Raw genomic sequence first — 23,686 nt, forward strand, 5'->3', positions numbered from 1 at the left:
TTTATTTTATCGAATATGTGCAGTCCAAATGCTATGCTCAGAATCATTTGGACCATTTTTCTATAGTATATGAAAAGACTGTAACATTCTAAGCAGCTTACTTACTCATTGCTTCCCCCCCTCAACCTTTTCAGTTATTATGCCAAAATCAACGTTGCGTTCACTGAAATACTTCTCCCATCTGCCTCCTTCACCTCAGCTCCTGCAGGTAACTTGGCAGTTCTCTGATGTTCTCTTCCTGCATCTCCCTTCATCTAACTTGCTGAACATTTAGGGACTTTCTGTGAACCTTTTAAAGTATATTATGGAAATCAGGCTCTTTCTCTCCTCTCTATCTCTCTTTGTGTGTGCATGTGTGCGGAGAACTGAACACAATCTCTATTTTTAAGTTGTTCACTAGTTTCTGTAGCTGTAACAATGATGATTTAACTAGTCTCTAACAGATGGGTATTTAAGTTGTTTCCACTACATAACTTTGATAGTTACTATATATTTCAGTTAGGAGTGAAAAGTAGACCCTATAATATGTCTTTCTGTGAACTATGACCTCTAAAATCTAAACTGTTGCACCAGAGGTTTTGAGTATAGTGTTTTCGGTGTCTGTATCTTTCACCATGTCTCACAGCCATGGGGGCACATATGGGCCAGCTTTACAAGTCTTGTTAACAGATTGCTTGCCATTCCTTTTTTTAAAAATCTGTAGACAACAGAAATGGTGTTTCAAAATAACTTAATTTTATGTCTTATTATTTTGAGAACTTAACATCTTTTTGTAGATTTGAAGGTTTTCCTGAAGGTCTCCTTACATATTTTGTTGGGAGAAAATACAAATTTAATTATGCACACCTTCCTGAGCTAATGCAAATTCTATGGTTAGGTTTTTAAGACAGATTTTAACTTAGAACATTTGCTGGCAGGAGAAGATAATGAATTGCCATCCACCGAGAAAATACCATGTGCCAGAAGTTTTTAGACCGTTTGTGAATACAAGCCAGAAGAAAGCACTACCTTTTAAATCAAGGAGCAACAAACTATGATAAAATATGGAAAATTAGTTACAGCATCATGGCAAAGTTGTGTTTAAGTTACCATTTTGTAAGATAATAGAGGAGAAATCTATATGAAAGTGCACTATAAGGGAACTCTATAGAAAGGTGATTCATGAGTTGGGATTTCAGTAGAGCATCCAGACTTGAAGCTATCATTAGTTCAAGATGTCACAAAATAGCACCTGTGTTCAGAGTGTTGAAGGATATGTACAAGAGATTACCTTCTGAAAAGAGTCTCACCATGTCATTGAGAAGACACCCAGTGTGACTTTGGGGAGACACTCAATGCGATTTTTCTCCCCAAGTGAAAGATGTTTCTGTTTGTGCTGAAAGTTATGGGACACTTTCAAGGATTAACTAAGACATAACAGCATTAATTTCTTTGATCAATTGAACTTGTACTTGTTTTGAAGGTAAGATTCCCAGAAAGGGAGCTGTGGGCTTTTGGTATTATAGATCATGCCTACAAATAAGCTGCTGATTTATCTAGAAATTGCTGAAATCAATTCCAATAGCAACTTGTTTTACAAAACACAGTGGCTCATTTCACCATTCCCTGGCTCTTGGGTGATGCACAATAACATTTTTGTTCTCTCCAGCATTCTTAATGTGCTCAGGTTAAGCCAAAGAACGCCACCTCCTGCCCCATGCTCCCTCTTGGAATGCATACCCCATACTGCTGGAGCAAACACAAAGCAAAGTTCAGGACCATGAAGACTCTACTGGGATACACCAAGACTCAACATCTGGCTGAGTTGGTGGATGACTGATTTGGATAAAGCTACCTTAAATACCGTTTCAGCTGGACTGGGAAGGAACAAGCATAGGGCCAAACTAGTTCCTCTGAATGTGGTTGACAGTTGCATGGCTGGGGAAGACTGAGGGGCCACTGGCAGTGGCACCAGGATTTATCTCTACTGCATGTACTGGCTTTTTGGGATCCTATTCTCTTTAGATGTATACCTTGCTCAGCCTAGATATAATAGGGAGGGCCTTGAACCTTCCACAAAGCAATGTGCCTTACCCTCTCTTAGGATTAGATGGGGGTGGACTGGGAGGGTATGTGGAAGGAATGGGAGGAGGGGTAAGAGTGGGAATTTGGATTAGTATTTTTTAAATAAATCTAATAAATTAAAAAATCTGCTTCATTGGGCATTCATGATGATTTCCTACCATTTTCTTAGTTTTCCTTCCTTCCTTCCTTCCTTCCTTCCTTCCTTCCTTCCTTCCTTCCCCCCCTCTTTCTCCCTTTCTTTTTTGAGACAGGGTTTCTCTGTGTGGCTGCTGGAACTCACTCTATAGACCAGGATGGCCTTGAATTCACAGAGACCTGCCTGCCTCTGCCTCCTTAGTCCTGGGATTAAAGGTGTGCACCATCACTACGCAGGCCTGGATTTTTTTTAAAATAATACCTAACCCAATGATTCCTGCTATTATTAAGAGTGGGAGTAGGAAGAGTAGATTACGCTTCCTTTGGTTTTCTGAATTTCACCATGGCAATTGATTATATAACAGCACCATCAGTCAGTAGTGAAAACATTAATGACAGCAAAATTGGAAATTCTTTGGAGGACAGGGAATGTGCCAAATATGAAGTTTGGGCTTTAACAATATGTGTGTCTTATCAATTTATAAGTAATGCCAAGCAGACTTATTATTCAAAAAGATACAACATAGTTGTTTGCTCATAGTTCCTACAGAGCCCATGAGGGCTTCATCACTTGCAACAGACTTTCTCTAAAGCACTGAAAAAAAATCAATGAAGCGATAGTTACCTTTTCCCAGATCATAACCTGAAATTTCCAACCATTTATACACTTCCCCACTACCAGGTACCCGAGGCACATTACGAACTACTGTCCTTAATATAAGGTCATTTCAGCTGCATGTAGAAACAGCATACTACCTTGGTAGATACCCTGAACTGGCACCAGGAAGGATGAAATCCTTATCGGAGTACTAACAGAATGACCTTGAGCAGCTCAGGTCATCTTACTGAGATTCCACCTGGAATCAAGAAGCTGCTTGGCATCGGGGTGGTTTCTGACAGCATACACATAGTGTGTGCCTTTCTGTATCTGCATCCCGCAGGACCAGTGACTACCATCTTTATGCCCGTTATCCATTCTTTGTCTCTTTCAACTTGATACACTCCTCTTTCACTGTGTCCTCTCTCTCTCTAGAACTTTCACCATGTCCCCAACACCCTTCTACCAAAAGTCCCCTTCCCACCCATTACTCCTCCATCTCCATCAGAAAGGGGCAGGCCTCCCATGGGCATGAACAAAGCATGGCACATCAAGTTGAGACAGGGCTGAGCTCCTCCCCTTGTGTCAAGGCAGGGCAAGGAAATCCAGCATGGGAAACAGGTTCTTTCTATAACAGAATCTATACAGAACCTGGATTTAAATCCCAGCCATCAGAACACCTGCGTTCATCTCATGTCAGAGGTTCCTGGCCCGTGTTACTGGAAATCGAAAGACAGCCAAGGTTTTCTCTCCTCTGTCACGCCTGTTCATCATTGTGCCTTTCTAATTGTGTTATAGTCACTTGATTGACACTTTTTTTTTTTTTTGTTTTTTCAAGACAGGGTTTCTCTGTAGCTTTGGAGCCTGTCCTGGAACTAGCTCTTGTAGACCAGGCTGGTCTCGAACTCACAGAGATCCGCTTGCCTCTGCCTCCCTGAGTGCTGGGATTAAAGGCGTGCGCCACTGCCGCCCGGCGATTGACACTTCTTTTCAGCCATGAAGAATGCATTGATAGCAGAGTCACAGAAAGTTATTCACTTTAAGAAGTTTTGTCTTTGCTATTTTCTTTTCAAAGCTTAACTCTGAAGTGCACTTAACTGTAGCCACTTCTCACCTAACACTGATATTCTTGCACCTTCAAGTGTTAATGCAAGGAGAAAAACTTTAAAAGGTCTTTAACCACAGCTCTGACTGTATTTTCCCTTCCCATCAAGTGTATCTGAATATACTTAAGTTCCATGTTTCCAATGCTCGTCTACCTTTTCTTAGGAAACAAGATCATTTAATATTTTCAGAAAATATCATCTTTAATTAAGGCCTATGTTATGTGATTGTCTAGTGGCCATCTTTCAAGTCCACTATAATTAAAGCTTCCATCTTTCTTACAGATGACACTATAATCTGATAAGGACTTTTTCATTCCCATTCTGACCTAATAAAACATTTCACCCGCTAAAGTCATACATGCTTCACTGAAGCTGGAGTTTTTGAAGGATGAACATAGCTTTCTTCAACTATTTAAGTTTGGTCTGAGAATTCCTGGGAAGCAAGCTCACTTTGGTCATCCAGGCAGAAATCACCAATGATAGCACATGTCCCCACTGCCAGAGTCTAGACGTCAACTTCACAGGCACCTGTCTCCACCAGGTAAAGAGAATTCCTATCCTAGACTGTGTCTTGTGTACCACGCCATCTCGGACCACTGTCTATCTCATGGGACATGTCAAAAGATCCTGGTTAGTTTGAACCAATTCTTGTTTACCGAAAATAATTATCTTTGGGAAGTTTTCCAACCTAAAAAGAAAAGAAAAGTTTGTATGTTTGTCTAAACTGGCACTAAGGTCAACATAATCTTTGCTGTTAGAATTTTTAGGTTGAAATGTATAGGTGTTTTATTAATGAAAATATTACTTATCAGATAATAGGTAAAAATTGATATAAGTTCACTATATATGAGTGACTGATTTTAAAATTTCTTCTGGGTTGAGTGGAGATCATTTGGTTCACAAAGTTCAGACACAATAATACCAGGAGTTTTTCAAATATTATATCACCAATGGGTAGATAACCACACAGACTGGTTCCCAAGTGAACTGCTCCACCAGAATCTTGTAGAATACAGGTTCAAGGGTCTGAAAAACCATTGATGAAGTCATTTCACAGGTATTGAACTGAGTCTTTGGTTCAAACTACGAACTGGTGAACTTCCTCTACCAACACAATACTGGTTAGATTGAGCAAAAGAGAAAAGGAGTCCATACAGAGTAATTAAAAAATAAAGGTAATCTAGAAGAAGGGGGGATATTTTTGGAGCGTAAATCAGAAATAGCTACTCTGGGAGGGCTTAGAAGCATGGAAACCTTCCTAAAGGATGGAAGTCACAACAGCTCCTGGGTGTGAAGTCATGCAGAGGTTACTAAAGACTGAGTTCCCTTTTCATCCATCTCATTTTCTAGCTGCTAAAATAAAGCCTTGCTTTTGAATAGAGTAGACGAGGAAGAATACTTGCTGTTTCATTTACAGAGCCTATAAGATTAAAGTCCAGCTAAGGCTCTTTCAAATATTATTGATTATTTCTGTCTTATCCAATTTTTATCCTGATAAGAAAAAAAATCGTTGTTTTTGGAGATAATTGCAATTTTCCATCTTGAATTTTCTACAGTCAGGGCCAAATCCATATATTTCAAAATAGATTTGACTTCTGTTTTTTTTTTTTTTTCTGTTTTCTTTCATGGAAGAAAATCACTAAGAGCTTTTCCTTTCTGCAGCTCGCTTTAATAGTTTTCTTTTCAGCACACGATTTTATGACACTCACCTCCAGGAAAATTAATTCACGAGGGCTCGCTGCATTGCTGATGCACTAGTATAAAGATATGAAGGAGAAAGAGCAGCCCACCATTAGTCAGGGATGCTCCATGACCCAGCAGGGCAGAACTGAGCATGGACGGAGAACAAGAGAGGCAGTCGGTTAACCAACTCCTTTGTACTTACAAAATCTGTGCTTTCTTCTATCAGAGAGGAGAGATGTGAAGACAGCATGGGGCAGAGAGGAGAATGGGAGAGAGAGGAAGGGGGGAAACAGGGAAAGAGGGAGCAAGACCAGGAAGAGAAGAGGGGATGGGGCAGAGCACAGAGAGAGAGAGGAGAGGGGGAAGGGACAAGGGGGAGAGGAGGAAAAGAAGGGAGAAAGGGGAGGGAGGAGAAGAGGGAAGGGATGAAGAGGAGCAGGAGGGATTTCATTTCCATAGCAGCAAGCTTCGTATTATTTGATGAGCAACTACCCAATTCCCTATTTCACCCTCAGTGTAATTTTTTTATGCACCTTGTCATTTTAAACATCCACATACTTACTGGATTGAGAACCACAGTGAAAAAGAGCTCCCCTCCATGAATACTCTTGTCCAGTTCCTGGGGGCCTCCTGGATATTCCTTGTAGAAAATTGTATGTGTGAAGAGCCCACAGGTTTGCCTTGGAAGAACCTGAAGGAAAGATGGCCACGTAAGGAGAAAGCTCTAGTTACCTTTATTGAATCTTAGCTTGTTTCTCCTCACTGAACATGATATGAAGGTGGTATTTATTGAACTGTAACTAGGACCTGGACGAACCCTCCAATGTTGGAGGATGAAAAGGCCATAAACCTTCATAACCACAAGGGAAGTTAAAAGAAATAATTAAAACTGAAATAGACTTTGAATTATTTTTGCCATTTTTTTTCTATTTTAGCTCTCAAGATTAGTGCTTTTATTATTGAGCCTGCTATATTTTAGTATCTTAAGAAATAAAATTAAGTAAGATTTTAAAATATTGAAATTGTGTATAACCCTCATTGGTAAAATGTGAATAAGTCCTTCCGCCACACATTTGGAAATGAAGTCAGTTATCAACAAGGTGTTTCTTAGAAAGAGGAATTTTAAATAAAATACACATTTGGAAACAACTCGGTTCTGCTCTAGTGTGAAAATATTGCAGCCAGGGGCCCCGACTTCCAAGTGTGAAGGCTGCCAGATCCAAGAGTGTGTCATTAGAAAGTGTCACAAACAAAATGACAAACGGTTACTTAGCAGAAGGTCTTTTCATCCTCTGCTTCCAATGTCCACATCTGTGATGAGGTCTTTCCCCACCAGGTCCAGATTTCCTGATTTCATGAGAGGGCAATTATAAAAGAAGTCATGCAAGCTTTGCTGTTTTCAGCTAAGTCACCTTAGAGTGAGACCCGCAGTGGCTTGTGCTTGCCACAGTGGAAGACACAGAAAACCAGTGAGTATATTTGGAAAGTAGAGAGCTTTTCAGCACCATGCAGTCAGGCAATTCTTCTCATTGCTTTAAGGAAGCAAATAATCATATTTATTGCCTTAGCTCAAAACATTGTAGTTCAATAACTGCTTTGTAAACATCACCTGCTCAAGAATTTCATGTTTTCAGCCTTCCATGTATGCACGACTTCTTTTCCAGTGGTATGAACAACACTGTGAAGGAATTCACACTAGCTCTCAGCAGTATTCCCAGGAAATATAACTCTCACCTCAATTAATGCACCCGGTATTTCTGAGCCAATCAAGCTTCTCTAACCTCACTCATTTTGCTGAAACATATACAGTGAGATACTTTACCTTTGAACGGTTAAAGTATTTCAGTTTAAATCCAACGCTTATTATCTCAGGGTTGTTCACGCCTGGAAACGCCATAAACTGTTATAGTCCACAAAACTGCAACCACAAAATTCCAACTGTATTGGATATGTTTACCATCAATAACTGGACATGTAATTTCATGTAAATTAAAGTTAAAATAATCTTGGCCCATGAACTTGGCAAATGTTTGTTCTAAATTCTCTGCTAGTTTCTACAGAACTGAAGGGCATATGTGTGTGTGTATATGTGTTCTGTTCTGAGAGGACATGAAATTTATCAGGGATATGATCAAAATAAATTCTATAAGATTCATAAAAATTAAAAATATTAACAACATATCAGGGTAAGGAGAAATATTCATGCTAAATAAGAAAATGCCTACATGTGATTAAATTTCAGGCTCCTGCTATGTTTAAAAAATGTATGACATCAAATAAATCATTCTTGGGATTTTGTTTGTCTTGCACAGAAAATTACAGCATCCATGCAGGGCTGTCCAGGAAGCTGGCTTGCCCAGGTCATTTGGGTAAGTGGAGACAACTGAGAAGAAACTTGAACACTGTCTTTTTCTTAAATTCTGTGAGTTTGAAAAGAGTAAAGGGGGAGGTCTTTATGAGTCTTAGGACCTCAGTGGGCCACCATGGGAGGCTAGGCAGACACACAAGAGGACCAAATCAGGTTCCTGTCCCTTGGTCTTGATTCGATATGCAGCAATTAGGGTGATGGACACATTTCTTGAAACAGCTCTTATGCTACAGAAGGAATGAGAAACTTTCCCAAGGTATTTTAACAGGAACTTTTCCCCAGAGAAGGGTGGTAGGTAACACTGTGAAGTTCAAACTTGGAAACTATAATCTTCGTAATTGCTGGAAGTTCCTGGGAAATGATAAAACCTCAGCCAATGCGTGTCATGATATTTTATTTGTATTTTAATAAATAAAGCTTGCCTGAGATCATCATGCAAAGCTGAGCCACTGGAGGCCAGGGAGTGGTGGCACACACCTTTAATTCCAGGATTTGGGAGACAGAGGCAGACGGAACTCTGTGAGTTCAAGGTCACCCTGGTCCAGAAACAGATCCAGGTGGTGGTGGCTCACACCTTTACTCCCAGTGTCTGGGAGTCACACACCTTTAGTCCCAGTATTAGGGAGGTGGAGACAGAAGGAATATGGCTGGGTGAAGAGAGGAATATACATGGGAAGAGATGAACTCACTTGAGTGTGGAGTCTAAGAATTCGTGGAGACAGGATCTTGCCCATTTGGTCTGAAGATTTGGTAGAGGTAAAAGATCTCTCTAGTGGTTGGCTGCTCTGCTTTTCTGATCTCCAGCATAATCCCCCTATCTGTCTCTGGGTTCTTACTATTTGTGTTACAAACTTGTCTTAAGGCACACCGATATAATGCCTCCAAAGGCTTCACACAGGCAACTCTGTCAATAGTGGAGTAAGCCATTGTGTGTATGGGGCACAATTAGACCGGGGAGAGGCCTTACCCATGGGCCTCCCTTTGCACACAGTGTGTAGATGGAGTGCGAGTCTTGTTGTTCTATCCAGAGAATCTCATTTAACAACCAGGGTTCAGAGCTCAGCACTTAGTTTTCTATTCATTCCTATGTGTGAGAATAAAAAGTCCCCAATCAAGATGCTTTGTGTCCCTATGGAACACATGAATTCAGAGGAGAGTAAGGAAAGTTTAAGTCTATTTGAGGACCACAGTGCTCCACAGTTACTTACTACGTCAAAATGGAAGTTAGATGGGCTAGGAATAGGTGGAGTGTGGCTGGGAAGTTATCCACAGTGAACAGAGTGCTCCACGCTGGGCAGTGGAAGATAGAAACGCAGGTGTGGTGCCAAGCATTTTCCATTTGAAAAGGATGCACTAAAGAGTGTGGGAACAGCTGAGATTCACAAGGTTAGGAAGGTCGGGAGGAGTCAGAGGCTGGCAATGCCTACTGGCTAGCTCTCACTGAACAGTGGGCAGAAGGTGAAAATTGACCAACTGGGAGCTTGTACCACAGTCAACATCAAAACCAAGCAGTGGGTCAAGATGGTGGCTGCCACAGAGCAAGTGAAAAGGTAACTCTAAAGGGATTATTGCAGGAACTAGAGAAAGTTTAGAAGTCCTAGCGGGAAGTCTGAAGTATCTAACTAAATTAGTGCTAGCAGGATCAATGATGGCTTGGAAGGAAAAACACATTTAAGTCTTTTGATTTTAACTCATGGGTGATTTCACTTCAGTTAGAAAATATGGGTGTGGTTTAAGATCTAGGGATCACACCTCATTCACTAGCTCTTTCCTTCCCGTCTCCATCAGGAGGGAGTCCGGCTCTCCAGTTCTCATCTTGTGTGTCTATTTGGACGGCTCCTGGTAATAGACCATCTTTCTTCCCGCACAACCTATCGCCTGCCGGCACTTTTCATCTGCAAACTCTCATGCAGGAGTCCACGAATTGAGGTCATGCAGAAGCAGAATGACAGGCACAATTGTGTCAAAGCAGGAAACCTGCCTGAGCTTTGGTTATCTGCAACGCCCATGCATTTGCAACACAGGCAAAATGCAGTTTAGGAGGTATGGGAAATGAAGCCCTTTGGGCAGAAGCAGAAACAGGGCAGAACCATCCTGAATGCAGTCTCCAGACACTGAAGTTCGCCACTGTAGGGGTGCCTACGACCTCGCAATGGGAAAAGAGCACCAAATACTTTTACGTTATGACCTTGGACAGGCTTTTAAAACTCTTTCTCATCAGAAAGCTGGCTGAATGAGGCATGATAAATTCACTTTGAGCACCAAAGAAGGGCAAGCTGGGAGAAGAACGTGGCCCTGATGCCCTCATCTTGCGTTTACAGCATTTTTTGTTGTTGTCATTGAGGGACACATTGAGATGGGGGTTGATCCAAGTTTAATGCCATCACCCGCTTGACTTTCTGCAGGCATTAGAAAATTGCTGTACCTGCTGTGGACAGCAGAGATCTGTTCACATGTATCAGTGTGACCCACCCAGCATTCTGGAGCTCATTAGCTCCCTGTCTATTTCTTATATAAATCAGAGGCCATTCCTACCTACCCTCACTAATACTTTCCTTAAGATCTCTGACTTGGGAAGAAATAGGGTTCAGTGGCTATGAAAGGGCTCACACTGCCTCAGAGAGCCACATATTCTGGTACCATAGATGGTTTTGCTACTAGTGCAGGAGATAAAACAAGACAGAGACACTCTGGAATGACGACTTAGCTAATGTCACCTCCCATGCATTCTCTGGTACCTGGCAAGAAGTCACGACCTCACACTGCAGTGTTTGGTGAACTTGGCATGGTAAAGAGGTGCAATTTGAGCAGTTTATAAAAGCTCAGGATGGTGACTGCAGAGAGGTTCCATGTATTTTGTCTACTACATGACTTTCTTAAGAAATGATAGTCTCGGATGATTTATAACTTTGATATAATGTTTGCTTAGTATTTTTACACCAGTGATTGCTTGCCAGAAGGAGTGACAGGAAAGAAGCTTTTGATTTTAATTTTCAGAGTTATACTGAACAAGAAGACACAGTTGTCATTCGAACGTCTTCCTTAGGGATAACAACAACACTCCTCACACAGCACACCCTCTCCTGAGCCACACTCGTGACCCTCGGCTCTCGTGTTTTCTCTGTCTATGCATGTGTGCTGTTATCTGAAAGAACCAGCCAGACCCGACACATGCAGGAAGCTCACCATGATGTTTTTGTGGATGAAGCCCCTCCGATACCTAGCTGGTTTGAGATGAGGATATTCTTCAGTGCTGGTGATTTTAATATTCCAAACCTTCTTCCAGGCCTCATAAAGCTGAACGTGGACAGGGTAGACTCCGGAGTGATGGGGGGATACTGCGTAGCCCATGTCGGTGGGAATGCCGTGCTCCTAAGACCAAGCAAACTGTCGTTAGAATATAGGAAGAAGGCTGGTCCTTTTGCTCTTCCTCCTCTCTAGAGCCTCACTGCACAGCCCAACCCTGAGCTTACTGTGAACTCACAGTGATCCTCCTGTCTCAGCTTCCCAAGCGCTTGGATTACAGGCATGCACTGTCATGCCCTGGCTTTGAAGATTTGTCTTGATTATAGTTTTATTTTAGGGTTTTGAAATGTACTATAAATACACGTATTTAAATCCATCATTAGTTATCGTTTGGTAGAATTAAAAATGATATCTATTAATACCATTAAACTTCTTTAAGTTGGATAGCCATCAGACAACCTTCTTATTGTGTTGGTAAATTGGAGGTGGTAGGGTGGAAACATTGCACTCCACTTAACACACTTGGCCACCTGTTCTTTCCACTGATCAAATTTGAAAACAAGCACCTTACATAACAATATGCATCCCACTCTACTGGACACAAAGAATGATGAACCTTCCAAGTTTAATTGGTACAATCAAAGAATCTTATTGAGCCTGCTGTACTTTTTACTAAGTTTGATACATTTCTATTGGGGTTTCAGCATGTGCAGCAGTACCACAACTAAATCTCAGTAGAAGCACGTAGGTTTGATTGTAAACTGTATAATAATAATAATAATAATAATAATAATAATAATAATAATAATAATAAAATAACTTATTATTATTATTAGTCCTCATCATTTAAGCAAACTGTACCCAAAGAGATAAAAAGTCTGGGAATTTACACGACTTTTAAATTAAACTTTCATACATAAAAGGATACCAGCTAAAACAAACACCTTCCAAACTACACATGCACAATGCATACTGAGGAAGTTGACTAATGGGTCAAGGTGTTCCTTATCTATTGGTCCTTCCCAGGTCCTGCCAAATCCCAGTGAATGTTAGCTTATTTGGGGGAAGATCTGGGCTAACTCAGAATCACTGTAATTGTTCTCAGCTTCAGGTGGCCCATGAATTCTCATCTATCGCTCTTGACATAGAGATGGTTTCCCAGACACAAGGTGTGAAATCAGTCTTTTAGAAGAACACCCAAGGTTTTAATATTGACGGATATTTTTCCTGAATGATTTGTTTTGCTTTCTGTTTGTAGTTTTCAATTGCTTGACAACTTTCAAAGATTGCACCAAAATAATCTTTCTTTGAATTAGTCATGGTTTTCTTCACACCATAGAGCAATTTCACACAGAGAATCATAGTATCAGGCTGTCAAACAGACTGCTTTGAAGAAGAGTGCTACAAATGGATGTGGAAGGCAAAGAGATACAGCCAGCTTTGTTTCTCAACCCAGGGAGTATCAAAAAGGGGAGAGATGCACATGTAGTATCTATCTACCCACAAGAAAGCTGGATGCTAGGCATTGCCACCTCTCAGTAGGGATTCAGTATGTCCCTAATTGGTGTGGGATTCCCCTCTGTATGCTGTGATCACCATTAGTGAATAAAGAAAACTGTCTCGAGCCCATGATAGGGCAGAACTAGGTAGATGGGGAAAACTAAACTGAATGCTGGGAGAAAGAAGGGCAGAATGAGAGAGAAGCCATGGAACTGCTTCAGGAGACAGATGTGCTGAAACTTTGCTGGTAGGCCATGACCTTGTGGTGATGCACAGATTAACGGGGATGGATTAAACTAAGATGTAAGAGTTAGCAAATAAGAAGCTAGAGCTAATGGGCCAAGCAGTGGTTTAAATAATATGATTTCTGTGTGATTATTTTAGGGCTGAGCAGCCGGGAACCAACAAACAGCTTTTGACAACACCTAATTTCACTTCCTTTCAGAAACTTTACTCACTATTCTAAACATCTGTGGGTCCTCTCTGGTAAGGATGCTATAGAGCTGAGCGCTACCCCGTGCTCCTGAGTGACAGAGTTGAGACGGCAGCCACACAAGAGACAGACTGAAGGATAACTGGGAAGGCCTGACAACTTTCCTTTTATCTTCGACCTCTGTAGACATTTCAGTGCCTATGCAATCATTATCATATAATTGAGGCCTTCACTAAAACAGAAAGGAAATACCTCCTTGCCTTCCTCCCTGGTTTTAAACAATTCACAGGGAGGCAATTTCTTCCACTAAGAATTGTGTACCAATATATAATTTTGTTAGAGAAGGTTGCTAAAGTATCAATCTCAGATGGTTGAAGAACAGGGGTACAATTTAAAAGGCCAGACAAAAGAAAATGGAAAAATAAGAAACAATTACATGTTAAGAACTTCTCAGAGAAATTCACGAAGAAGCAATCCACAACAGTCAGAGCTATATTGCAAACTCCTAACATCCAGAGATTCACAAACAATGATGTTGACCAAGAGGCCAAGGCGGCTTTTCAGTGCTTGCTAAGTACTCTTATGATTCCAAGAAACTGGATGCTTAACAAAAAGAAGATGTAACATATAAAGAATATTTTCTTCCTTTGAATTCTTGGAGAATGTTGGACCACCATGATGGTATATGGAGATTCTTTTATAATTATTCTCTCTCTGTCTCTGTCTCTCTCTCTGTCTTTCTCTCTCTCTCCCTCCCCTATCTATCTATCTATCTATCTATCTATCTATCTATCTATCTATCTGCTAGCTTTATCTGTTAAAGTTTCACCTTTTCTTTGTAGTCTGGTACTGTGATGGGGGCATTTCACACTCACATTTACTATATTACATTTGGGAAAAATATGAACCACATCTAATTTTCTAGCCATTGCACAGAAGGCTACATAGCTCAAAGTGTTGAGACATCATTAATTCAAATGTGGGGCACATTTAAAACGGCTCTTGCAACATGACATACTCAGTGAGTGCTGGTGATTGTTACTACCCCATTTCCTCTTGTGTGTGATGATCTTAACACATACACCTTTATCTAGAAACTATGACAATTCCAAACCTTCATTTATTGATTAATTAGTTACTAAAAGATACAAGCTTCCTTTCTCTACTTCTACTGTGGATTTGGGGATCACATGTCATGGCTTCTTCTTTTTTTTGTGGGTTATTTCCTTCAGATCTGGACCTGTCCAGATGCAACCATTTCACAAAGCTCTCTGGTAGAGTAGGTCCCTTTGAAATGATTTTATATAAAAGCTACATAAACACATCCTTCTGATCTGTGCCCAATGCTCCTAAGTATAGCCCATTACTATGTCTCATGAATATTGTTACTAGTGCAAATCTTACGTGTGCCTACTCTTCTGCACGTTTACCACAGTAGCCTAGTCCACTGTCACTTCTGGCCATTTGGTATAGGTTTCTAATATTCTATCCATTTTTTTTCTCACTTGCTTTCTTCCAAACCATTCCCCATATAGTGGCCAAAGAAGTTATCTGACAGACTCAAATATGATCATATGACTTTCTATTTTAAATCTTCCAGGCATTCCCCTTGCACTTAAACACAAAATTATAGCCTGACCATGATCTCTGCATTACACAACCGTTGCTCCTTAAATCGAGCCTTACAATGTTCACTCTCTTTCATCCTGCTACCCTTTCCTGAAATTCATCAAACCCTTTCCTTCCCTGGTATCATCCTAATCTGAATCTTCTTTTTTTTCATTTTTTTTTTGGAGACAAGGTCTCTCTCTATATCCTTGGCTGCCTTGAATCTCACTATGTAGACCACGGTGTCCTCAAACTCAGATCTGCCTGCCTCTGACTTCTGAAGGCATGTGCCACTATGCCCAACTTCCTACATTCCCTTCTGGGTAAATTTGCAGAATAGACTTGTCTACAAGAAATATTGGCACAACAGTGGCACAAATGTTATGGGATGAATCAACCATTTTGTAATTATATTTAAGGTCCATTCTATAAGGTTGAACCCATTCACAATATTGCTAAAATAGCCAAGAATTTGAGACTAGATGAATCATGGACCTAGGGGGGAAAACCTACTAGTATAATTCTGTCAAAGAAACTTAGTAGAATAATAGTAGTAGGTTGGTGGTACATGCCTTCAATACCAGCAGAGGCAGGCGGATCTCTGTGAGTTCAAGACAAGCCTGGTCTACAGAGTGAGTTCTTGGAGAGACACAGACAACCAACCAAGGCTATACAGAGAAACTCTGTCTTGAAAAACTGAAAGAAAGAAAGAAAGAAAGAAACTTAGCAATAAGATGACTCTTAATGACTAGCCTTTGTTTCTCAAGGTGATACAGAATCATTTTGTAAATGTTTCTTTGTGTCTCTTCTACACTAAGCAATGACTCTGTGAAGTCTGGTTTCTGTTGTATTCACCACTGTGGGATCATTGTCTTACTAACTGCAAACAAGAGATGCACATCTGTGCATAAGTGTGGATGTGATGTTGACACTAACCACCCTCTTCTCTTTTGAATTTTTTTTTTTACTTTCTCAATTGTCTCAGCAAAATTGTCAGTTTATTTGAAGTTTAGACAGATGGTAACTTACTGAGGAATTTTAATAACTGCACAAATAATACTTGCAGACACATTTGTAAATGTAGCTGAGATTATTTTATGAGTCAAAAAGTAAATATGTAATTTCAAAAGAATAAAATTTTATGATATAAAATGTAACATACATAACATAAGACTTTTCTTATGTTATCATTCAAGATTTTCCAAACAGATAATACAAAGATAACTTGAAAGGCAAGTCCTTAGGAAAAATCTCCTCAAAGACAAAAGAAAGAAAGAAAAGAAAATCTGTATTTAAGTATTCAGACAACACAATCACTTCACTGCCGAAGTACAAACTCTGACAGTACTTACTTATTCAAACTCTTGCTGGTAATTAGGAAATGGTGTTTTACTTTTAGTGTTTATCTCAATTTCCATCTTTCTGAACAGAAGAAACTTAACATTTCTTATCCAAGGTTAGATAGCCCACTGCTTTTTTTTCCCACTCCAGATATAAGCAAGTCTGTAGGCTATTGTCATTTCGAAATCCACAGTGGCAGTCTACAATCTGTTAGCTATCCTGCCGTCTCCAGAGAAAACAGCCGGAAACTGCAGCGACGCACTTTGGAATCCTTCTAGATGCGTTCCTGCTCATTCCTTCCGTTGGTATGCCACATTTTTTTCTGAATATAGAAGTTCATGCTTTGGTTAACTACCTCACAACACGGAGATTCAAATTTGCAATTTGCATGAATGTGAGATAAAGTCTCCTATTTACACTTGGCATTGTAGTGCTGTTTCTAGGAAAAAAATGGGCTCCTTTTCTTTGACTTTTTAAATGGCTTCCTTTAGGACTGTGGCTGTTGGAGATACTGTTTCACAGAGTATACTATCTAGAAGACAGGAATATATTTGGAAAATAAGATTAGAATCAAGGTTTGAGTATATTATCTTTCTATCTATCTATCTATCTATCTATCTATCTATCTATCATCTATCTATCTATCAATCATCTATCTATCTATCTATCTATCTATCATCTATCTCTCTCTCTATCTATCATCTATCTATCTATCTATCTATCTATCTATCTATCTATCTATCTATCATCTATCTATCTATCTATCTATCTATCTATCATCTATCTATCTATCATCTATCTATCTATCTATCTATCTATCTATCTATCTATCTATCTATCATCTATCTATCTATCTATCATCTATCTATCTATCTATCAATCATCTATCTATCTATCATCTATCTATCTATCTATCATCTATCTCTCTCTATCTATCATCTATCTATCAATCATCTATCTATCTATCATCTATCTCTCTCTCTCTATCTATCATCATCTATCTATCTATCTATCTATCTATCTATCTATCTATCTATCATCTATCTATCTATCTATCTATCTATCTATCTATCTATCTATCATCTATCTATCATATATCTATCTATCTATCATCTATCTATCTATCATCTATCTATCTATCTATCATCTATCTCTCTCTATCTATCATCTATCTATCTATCAATCATCTATCTATCTATCATCTATCTCTCTCTCTCTATCTATCATCATCTATCTATCTATCTATCTATCTATCATCTATCTATCTATCTATCTATCTATCTATCTATCTATCTATCTATCATCTATCTATCATATATCTATCTATCTATCATCTATCTATCTATCATCTATCTATCTATCTATCATCTATCTATCATCTATCTATCTATCTATCTATCTATCTATCTATCTATCATCTATCTATCTATCTATCTATCTATCTATCTATCTATCTATCTATCATCTATCTCTCTATCTATCTATCATCTATCTATCTATCTATCTATCATCTATCTATCTATCTATCTATCTATCTATCTATCTATCTATCATCTATCTCTCTCTATATCTATCATCTATCTATCTATCTATCTATCTATCTATCATCTATCTATCTATCATCTATCTATCTATCATCTATCTATCATCTATCTATCATCTATCTATCTATCTATCTATCTATCTATCTATCTATCTATCTATCATCTATCTATCTATCATCTATCTATCTATCTATCTATCTATCTATCTATCTATCTATCTATCTATCTATCTATCATCTATCTATCTATAATATATGGAGCATTTAAAAGACAGTTGCTTTCCTAAGGTAAAACTGATAGCCCAAACACACATCTCAGGTCCTGAGTAGCTATAGGGCCTGTGGCAGCCAAAGGAGGAGACCATAGCAGCAGGGATGACTGAGGGTAAGGGTAGAATGGCAGTGACGTGGTCAGAGTGGACCAATGTACATGAAGACTGTTCAAAGAAATCTGAATAAATCACAGTATAAACTAGAGAACTCAGGATCCAGTTAGAGAGTTAGGGTTTGGTCAGTGTTCCAAGGCTGTTAAATACTGGAACACTTCCTATAATTAATGATGGTATTTGTGATATGGTTTAAAATTAAAATTCTTAGAAGATGATTAGTCAAGGGCCCTTATTTTTTCACAACCAAATGTGAAATAAATGAGTTGTACAAACAATCACTAAGTTTCTGATTAAAAACACCATTTCCAAAAAGGCACCGTGATGCATGCCCACCATCTGAACACTTTTAAGATTCATGAGGAAGACTGTAAGTTCAAGATCAACCTGTTTTTAAAAGCTACATTAAATGAAATATTATATTGCTTTCCCTTTATCTTTGTGGTTTTATAAATAATTTTTATGTTCAGATGCTGGATATAAATGCATTATTTTTAATTGATGGCTTAATCTTATACAAGCAAACTTTCCCATTCACATTTTACAGGAGTTATGACACATTTATAAACAGTTGGTCAGCAATTTGTAAGTTTGGCTCCCACACACTTCTGGTTTTCTTATATACATTCTTCAATCTGTAGTATAAATAATGGCTGTCTCCTCTAGCTATCATGTCAAAACCCTATTGGGATGACAATGCTGTTTTGAATGACTTTGCCTTAAGGATTTTAGAGTCTGCTGGCAGCTAGTATCTAAATAATTCGCTTGCTCTTCCTCATTCTAGGCTCCTGGGAAGTAATCCCTAAATCCTTGTTGCAATTTACCAAAGTCCCAACTAGGGACTTCGTTGTTCATGACATGACAAACCTGAGTTCACATTTGAGTTTGTGCTTAGGATGGAACCCATCAGGTCAGAAGGACCAACCATGTAATTAGAGAATGGGGCACTGAGGCAGGTAATGGAGTTGACCTCCGGGCAGGAGGGGAGAGTTGGAGAGTGAGTTTGGTCACAAGGACAGTGAGCCAATCCATCATGCTGATATAGCGAATCTTAATAAAAACTGGGATTTGAGGCTTATTCCCAACTGGTAATACTCACAAGGAACCCAGAAACTTGCATAAGTAAATGTTCTTTGTCTCACAGCCTGGAGAACAAAAACGTGCTACAGTAGTGAAATTAATGAAAATCCTTGGATAAAGGTGTTAACGGCATTAATAATGAGATCTTGTGAGATAGGATGGCATTAGAGTAGCTCATAAATCAGAAGTGTGACCCTACCGTCCTGAAGTAACACCTCTGAGAAACACTGTACAGTCTTTAATTAACTCAATGATTAGAAAGGGTTCTTATTTCCAGAATGCAAATACAAGAGAATAAGATTCTCAGCGCCACAGGGACCCTAAGATACACAGCTGGGAATGAGGAGACAGCCAGGGCCTCGTGTCCATGTGTTTTACCGCCCAGTGCTGTGGGTGGACTGTTTACCCATACTGTACCCAAAGCTCTCATCTTACCAAAGTTAGGGGTAATGGCAGCAACAGTTTCTTCTTCTCCAGCCAAGCAAGATGCTCAGAGGCAAGAGGGTGACCCAGCCCATGCTGCCCTAAAAAAGCCCAGCATGGGAAGGCAGTGTATCCTGCTTAAGAAAAGGCCCAAGAACTTTGGCATTGGATGGGTCATCCAGTCCAAGAGCGAGCTCACCAGTCACAACCAACTGCGGTGATAAAGGGCTGCTACCCGCACTGCCTGTAGTGTTGGCAAGAGCTCCCTGAAATTAGCCAGCTTACTCAGGAACCTGACCAGAGCAGAAAGCAGCTGTTTAAGCTTTCCTGCAACCACAGGCCAGAGCTAAGGTGGAGAAGAAGCAGAGGTTGTTGGCCAGTGCTGAGAAGCAGGCTGCTGGCAAAGAGGACGTCTCAACCATATATGACATATATAAGGCTCATGGACGTCTCAACCATATATGACACATATAAGGCTCATGAAAGTGGTCGGCAGGAGGGAAGGGGAGAGGGAAATGATGTAGTTATATTTCAGTTTAAAAATTAAAACTATATGAGTTCAAGGAATCCTTCCAGTGTTACTTCTGTGCCCCACCAACTCAGAATCCTTATGTAAGTGCACGCGTGCTTAAAGGACACGATCATGATCAACAGTATTTAATACAGGTTTAAGTTAGCACTATCTATGATCTGCTTCATAGAAAGTTGAAGAAATGAAGATATCAACCATAAATATATTTTGGCAGAGATAACTGATGCTGTGTTTCCAAGTGACTCGAGGATCAGCTCTGGTTAACACGATAGGATTGTAGCCATGCCCTTAGCCATAACTTTCTCAACAGCACACACTTCCCTTCTGGTCCCAGTACAACTGAGTAGCTTTGCTATTGGATGAGCTTGAATGGTATTTAATAAGACAAATGCATAAGCAAGTGCCACCAACAAAAGTTAAGCTACAACTTCAGTCCAAGTACTTTTTAGGTGCCGCAATGGGTGTGTGTTATGGTTCAGCCTCAATCATTCGCAATCTCTGAAAGTTACTAGGGTCAGGTGACTGAGCGGCTCCATCCTCCCTAATAACCAAGTAGTTTATTAGTACATTTTAATTTAAAGGGGCATATTCTCGCATCTCTCGGAGCTCCTTTCAGCATGCTAGAAGTGTCACATCTTTGCTGAGTGGCTCGTAAGCACACATGCCACTAGAGAATGTGCTTTTCTGAGAACACTCAGAAGACTCATGCGAGCACTTGTACTCAGTATATGCCAGGTTGAGGCTTGTTTTAAATTGCTTAGATTTACTCAAGTGAAACACAAGAAGGGGGCTTTCAGAAATATAAAAGAAATGCGATTGGGGGAAGCTGTACTTTTATATTTAAGGAGCTGAAAAGATAGTTGGCTGGGGATATAGTGAGTGTGTTGTAGGGTCTGGGCTACACTAGCTCTCTTTGAGTGTGAGGCAATGAATTTGATTGGGACACTGGATGGTTTTTAAGACACAGTAAAGCTGCAGACAATTCAATGGCAGTTGCAGATCCCCAGACTATTTTCAAGTACATTTGATCTCTCAGAAAACACACACGGTTGACTAGCTGGAGATGTTTAAGTCTGCATAACACTAATTTTAATTGCAGTTCGATATTCTGAAAAGAAAGTTAGTGAAGACATTGGTCTGCCATGGTTATTGCACACCCTCTGGTGTTTATGGTAGTTACTGAGGCGGTGATGTTGGCGGTACTTCACGGGCACCAGAGATGACATGCCGTATAAACATCTATGCAAGAGAAAAGCAACATAAAAAGCCATACTGGGATGTGCTCAATTTGCTTCGAAAATATCACGGTCACTAGTGTCAAAGGCGCTGGAGCTTGCTTCCAGACAAACTGTGCCGCTAACATGGGCTCTTAAGCTTGACAGATCAGGATGAAATCCTCTTCTCCAGCCTCCACCAGCTGTGCAATCTTAGTAAAACTATGCAAATTCTCTGATCTTTGTAATGCAGGAATAATCAGCCATATAGGCGGCTGTGGGAATTCATGAAATAAGTATAACATATGATTCACAGTTGGAACCTAGCAATTTCCCTTTCTTCATTTCCTTACAAATCAAGACTGAAATGTATATTTCTGTTACATTTATAGAAAAGAGAATAAAGCATTTTTTTTTAAAAACCCAATATTCCCCAGTCTGGGCATAAATTAAATGAAAAGAATGGGGAATTTGGGAAATTAGATAAGTTACTACAATGATCCAAAAATAGACATAAAATTTAGAGGCAGTTGGAGAAGAAAACGGTTGAAAAGGAACAGAAATGACACAATGGGGAAATAGAAGCGACATCCTGGAGTGACAGGAACGGTGGCTATGGGACATGGAAAAGCTGACGCTGTGGTTGAGGAGATGGCTCAGTGGGTGGGTAAGTCGCTTGCTCCAAGTGTGACAGACAGATTTTCCAGCTCAAAATCCACGTAAATGCGTAGTGGCTGTACCTTCCACTCTCAGAAGGCTGTGGTGGGGTGGCTGGGGCAAGGTTGCCAGAACAGTCACTGCTGGCAAAAGACTGGGCATGAGAGATCATACCTCAGAGAGTAAGGTGGGGAGGGCTCCAAGAAGATTCCTGATGATGTCATTCTCAGGCCTCCACACATACACTGCCAGAAGAGCACACACACACACACACACACACACACACACACACACTCTAAAGAATACCCAAGGTGAGCTGAGCTGCAGAATTGGCCCCTACTTATTGCACAGCCATTTCCTCTGATTGGAACCATTCCTAAGGAAGTAAACCTACAAGGCCCAGGAAACTACCAAAGTTTACAGCCTCACAAAATCCCCTTCCGGAAGTGATACAAGCAGTGACAATTCTGGAGAGAGGAGACTCTTCCACGGGCTGAACTGTATGTGCTTCAGGGAGCTTCAGGGGTGCACTGTAGACACCCCAGCTGTCACCCTGCTGGGGTGGGCTTTACAGTGAGGCGGCTGCTTCTGAGTCACTCGTGATCCTGTAAGTCACTCCAAACACTCCCGGTCCACTCATCCGGGTTTGGGTGAGACTGTTTCTGTTTCTTCCGTTCTGTCATTACTGCCCTATGTGGGGTGAACAGATGTTTCCACAGAAAGAATCACATGACATTTGTCTTCCTGCCGTCCCTTCTGTCACTGCCCCATTTCTAGCCACATCTCAGCTATCATGTGCTCTCCGGTCTAGGAAGACAGAAGAACAAAAAGACAGAATTTAGGAGCAGCATTTGTGGATCCGGAAGCCAAACTCGTCCCTCTCCGCATCCTGCTGAGCCCAGCAGGGAGAATTTATAGACAGATTCATAAAGGCTTTGAGTTTGCCTCGTGTCCGCATGACTGTGGGCAGAGAGGGGCTATTCAAACGGTACATGCACTCAATTTATATCTTGCTTTTACAAAACCAGTTTGTCAATGGTATGCACGCTGGCAAGGAAGTCTAGCATTTGTGCTAGAGGAAAAGGGGGAAAGGAACGGAGAGACGGTGGGCAGAGAGGGGCTATTCAAACGGTACATGCACTCAATTTATATCATGCTTTTACAAAACCAGTTTGTCAATGGTATGCACGCTGGCAAGGAAGTCTAGCATTTGTGCTGGAGGAAAAGGGGGAAAGGAACAGAGAGATGTATTTTCTACATTCTCTTATTCTAACGTATGAAAGCTTCCCATAGACTGAAAGAGTGTAATCTGAAGAGGAAGTTACATAGGAGCCCTTCAGCTCCTGAGGAAATCAAAACCACTTTCCAAAGTTTAAAGAAATAGGCTTACATTTTTTTCGTACATCTTTGGTTTTTGCTACCTCTCCCTTCTTAACCTTACTCTGCATCACCTCCCCGCCCCACTTTACCTTTCTGTCCATAGCCTGGCCTTTGCCTCCTTTCACGCCACGTGAATGTTCTGCTCGTCTCGTCCCTCTCACTTGAGACCTTTTTATTTCCCTCTCCAATGCCCTTTCTTATCTTCCTGGCCTCTAGAGGCACTCCAAATCCAGCGCGCTGCTGTAGAATTCATAGTTAGGAGCCAGGTAAAAAGAGAACATATGGTTTTGTCTTTGTGGCCCTGGGTTACATCACCCAGTATAATTTCTTTTCCATTTCCCTGTAAATTTACATTTTCTTTACAACGGAATGAAATTTCATTGGGTATT

At 40.3% G+C, this 23,686-nt stretch overlaps 1 protein-coding gene across 1 annotated transcript in view; it reads right to left on the reverse strand.

Moving 5' to 3' along the window:
- Ndst3 (N-deacetylase and N-sulfotransferase 3) overlaps positions 1-23,686 on the reverse strand; it is a 116,502-nt gene that overhangs the window by 50,670 nt on the left and 42,146 nt on the right. Inside the window, exons 4-5 of the mRNA XM_038311542.1 lie at positions 11,141-11,326; positions 6,149-6,277 (exon numbers count right to left, since the gene is read on the reverse strand). Coding sequence (XP_038167470.1) covers positions 6,149-6,277; positions 11,141-11,326 — 315 coding nt within the window. The remainder of the gene's footprint in view (positions 1-6,148; positions 6,278-11,140; positions 11,327-23,686) is intronic.

Source organism: Arvicola amphibius, chromosome 14 (assembly GCF_903992535.2).
Source record: "Arvicola amphibius chromosome 14, mArvAmp1.2, whole genome shotgun sequence".
Classification (NCBI taxonomy): domain Eukaryota; kingdom Metazoa; phylum Chordata; class Mammalia; order Rodentia; family Cricetidae; genus Arvicola; species Arvicola amphibius.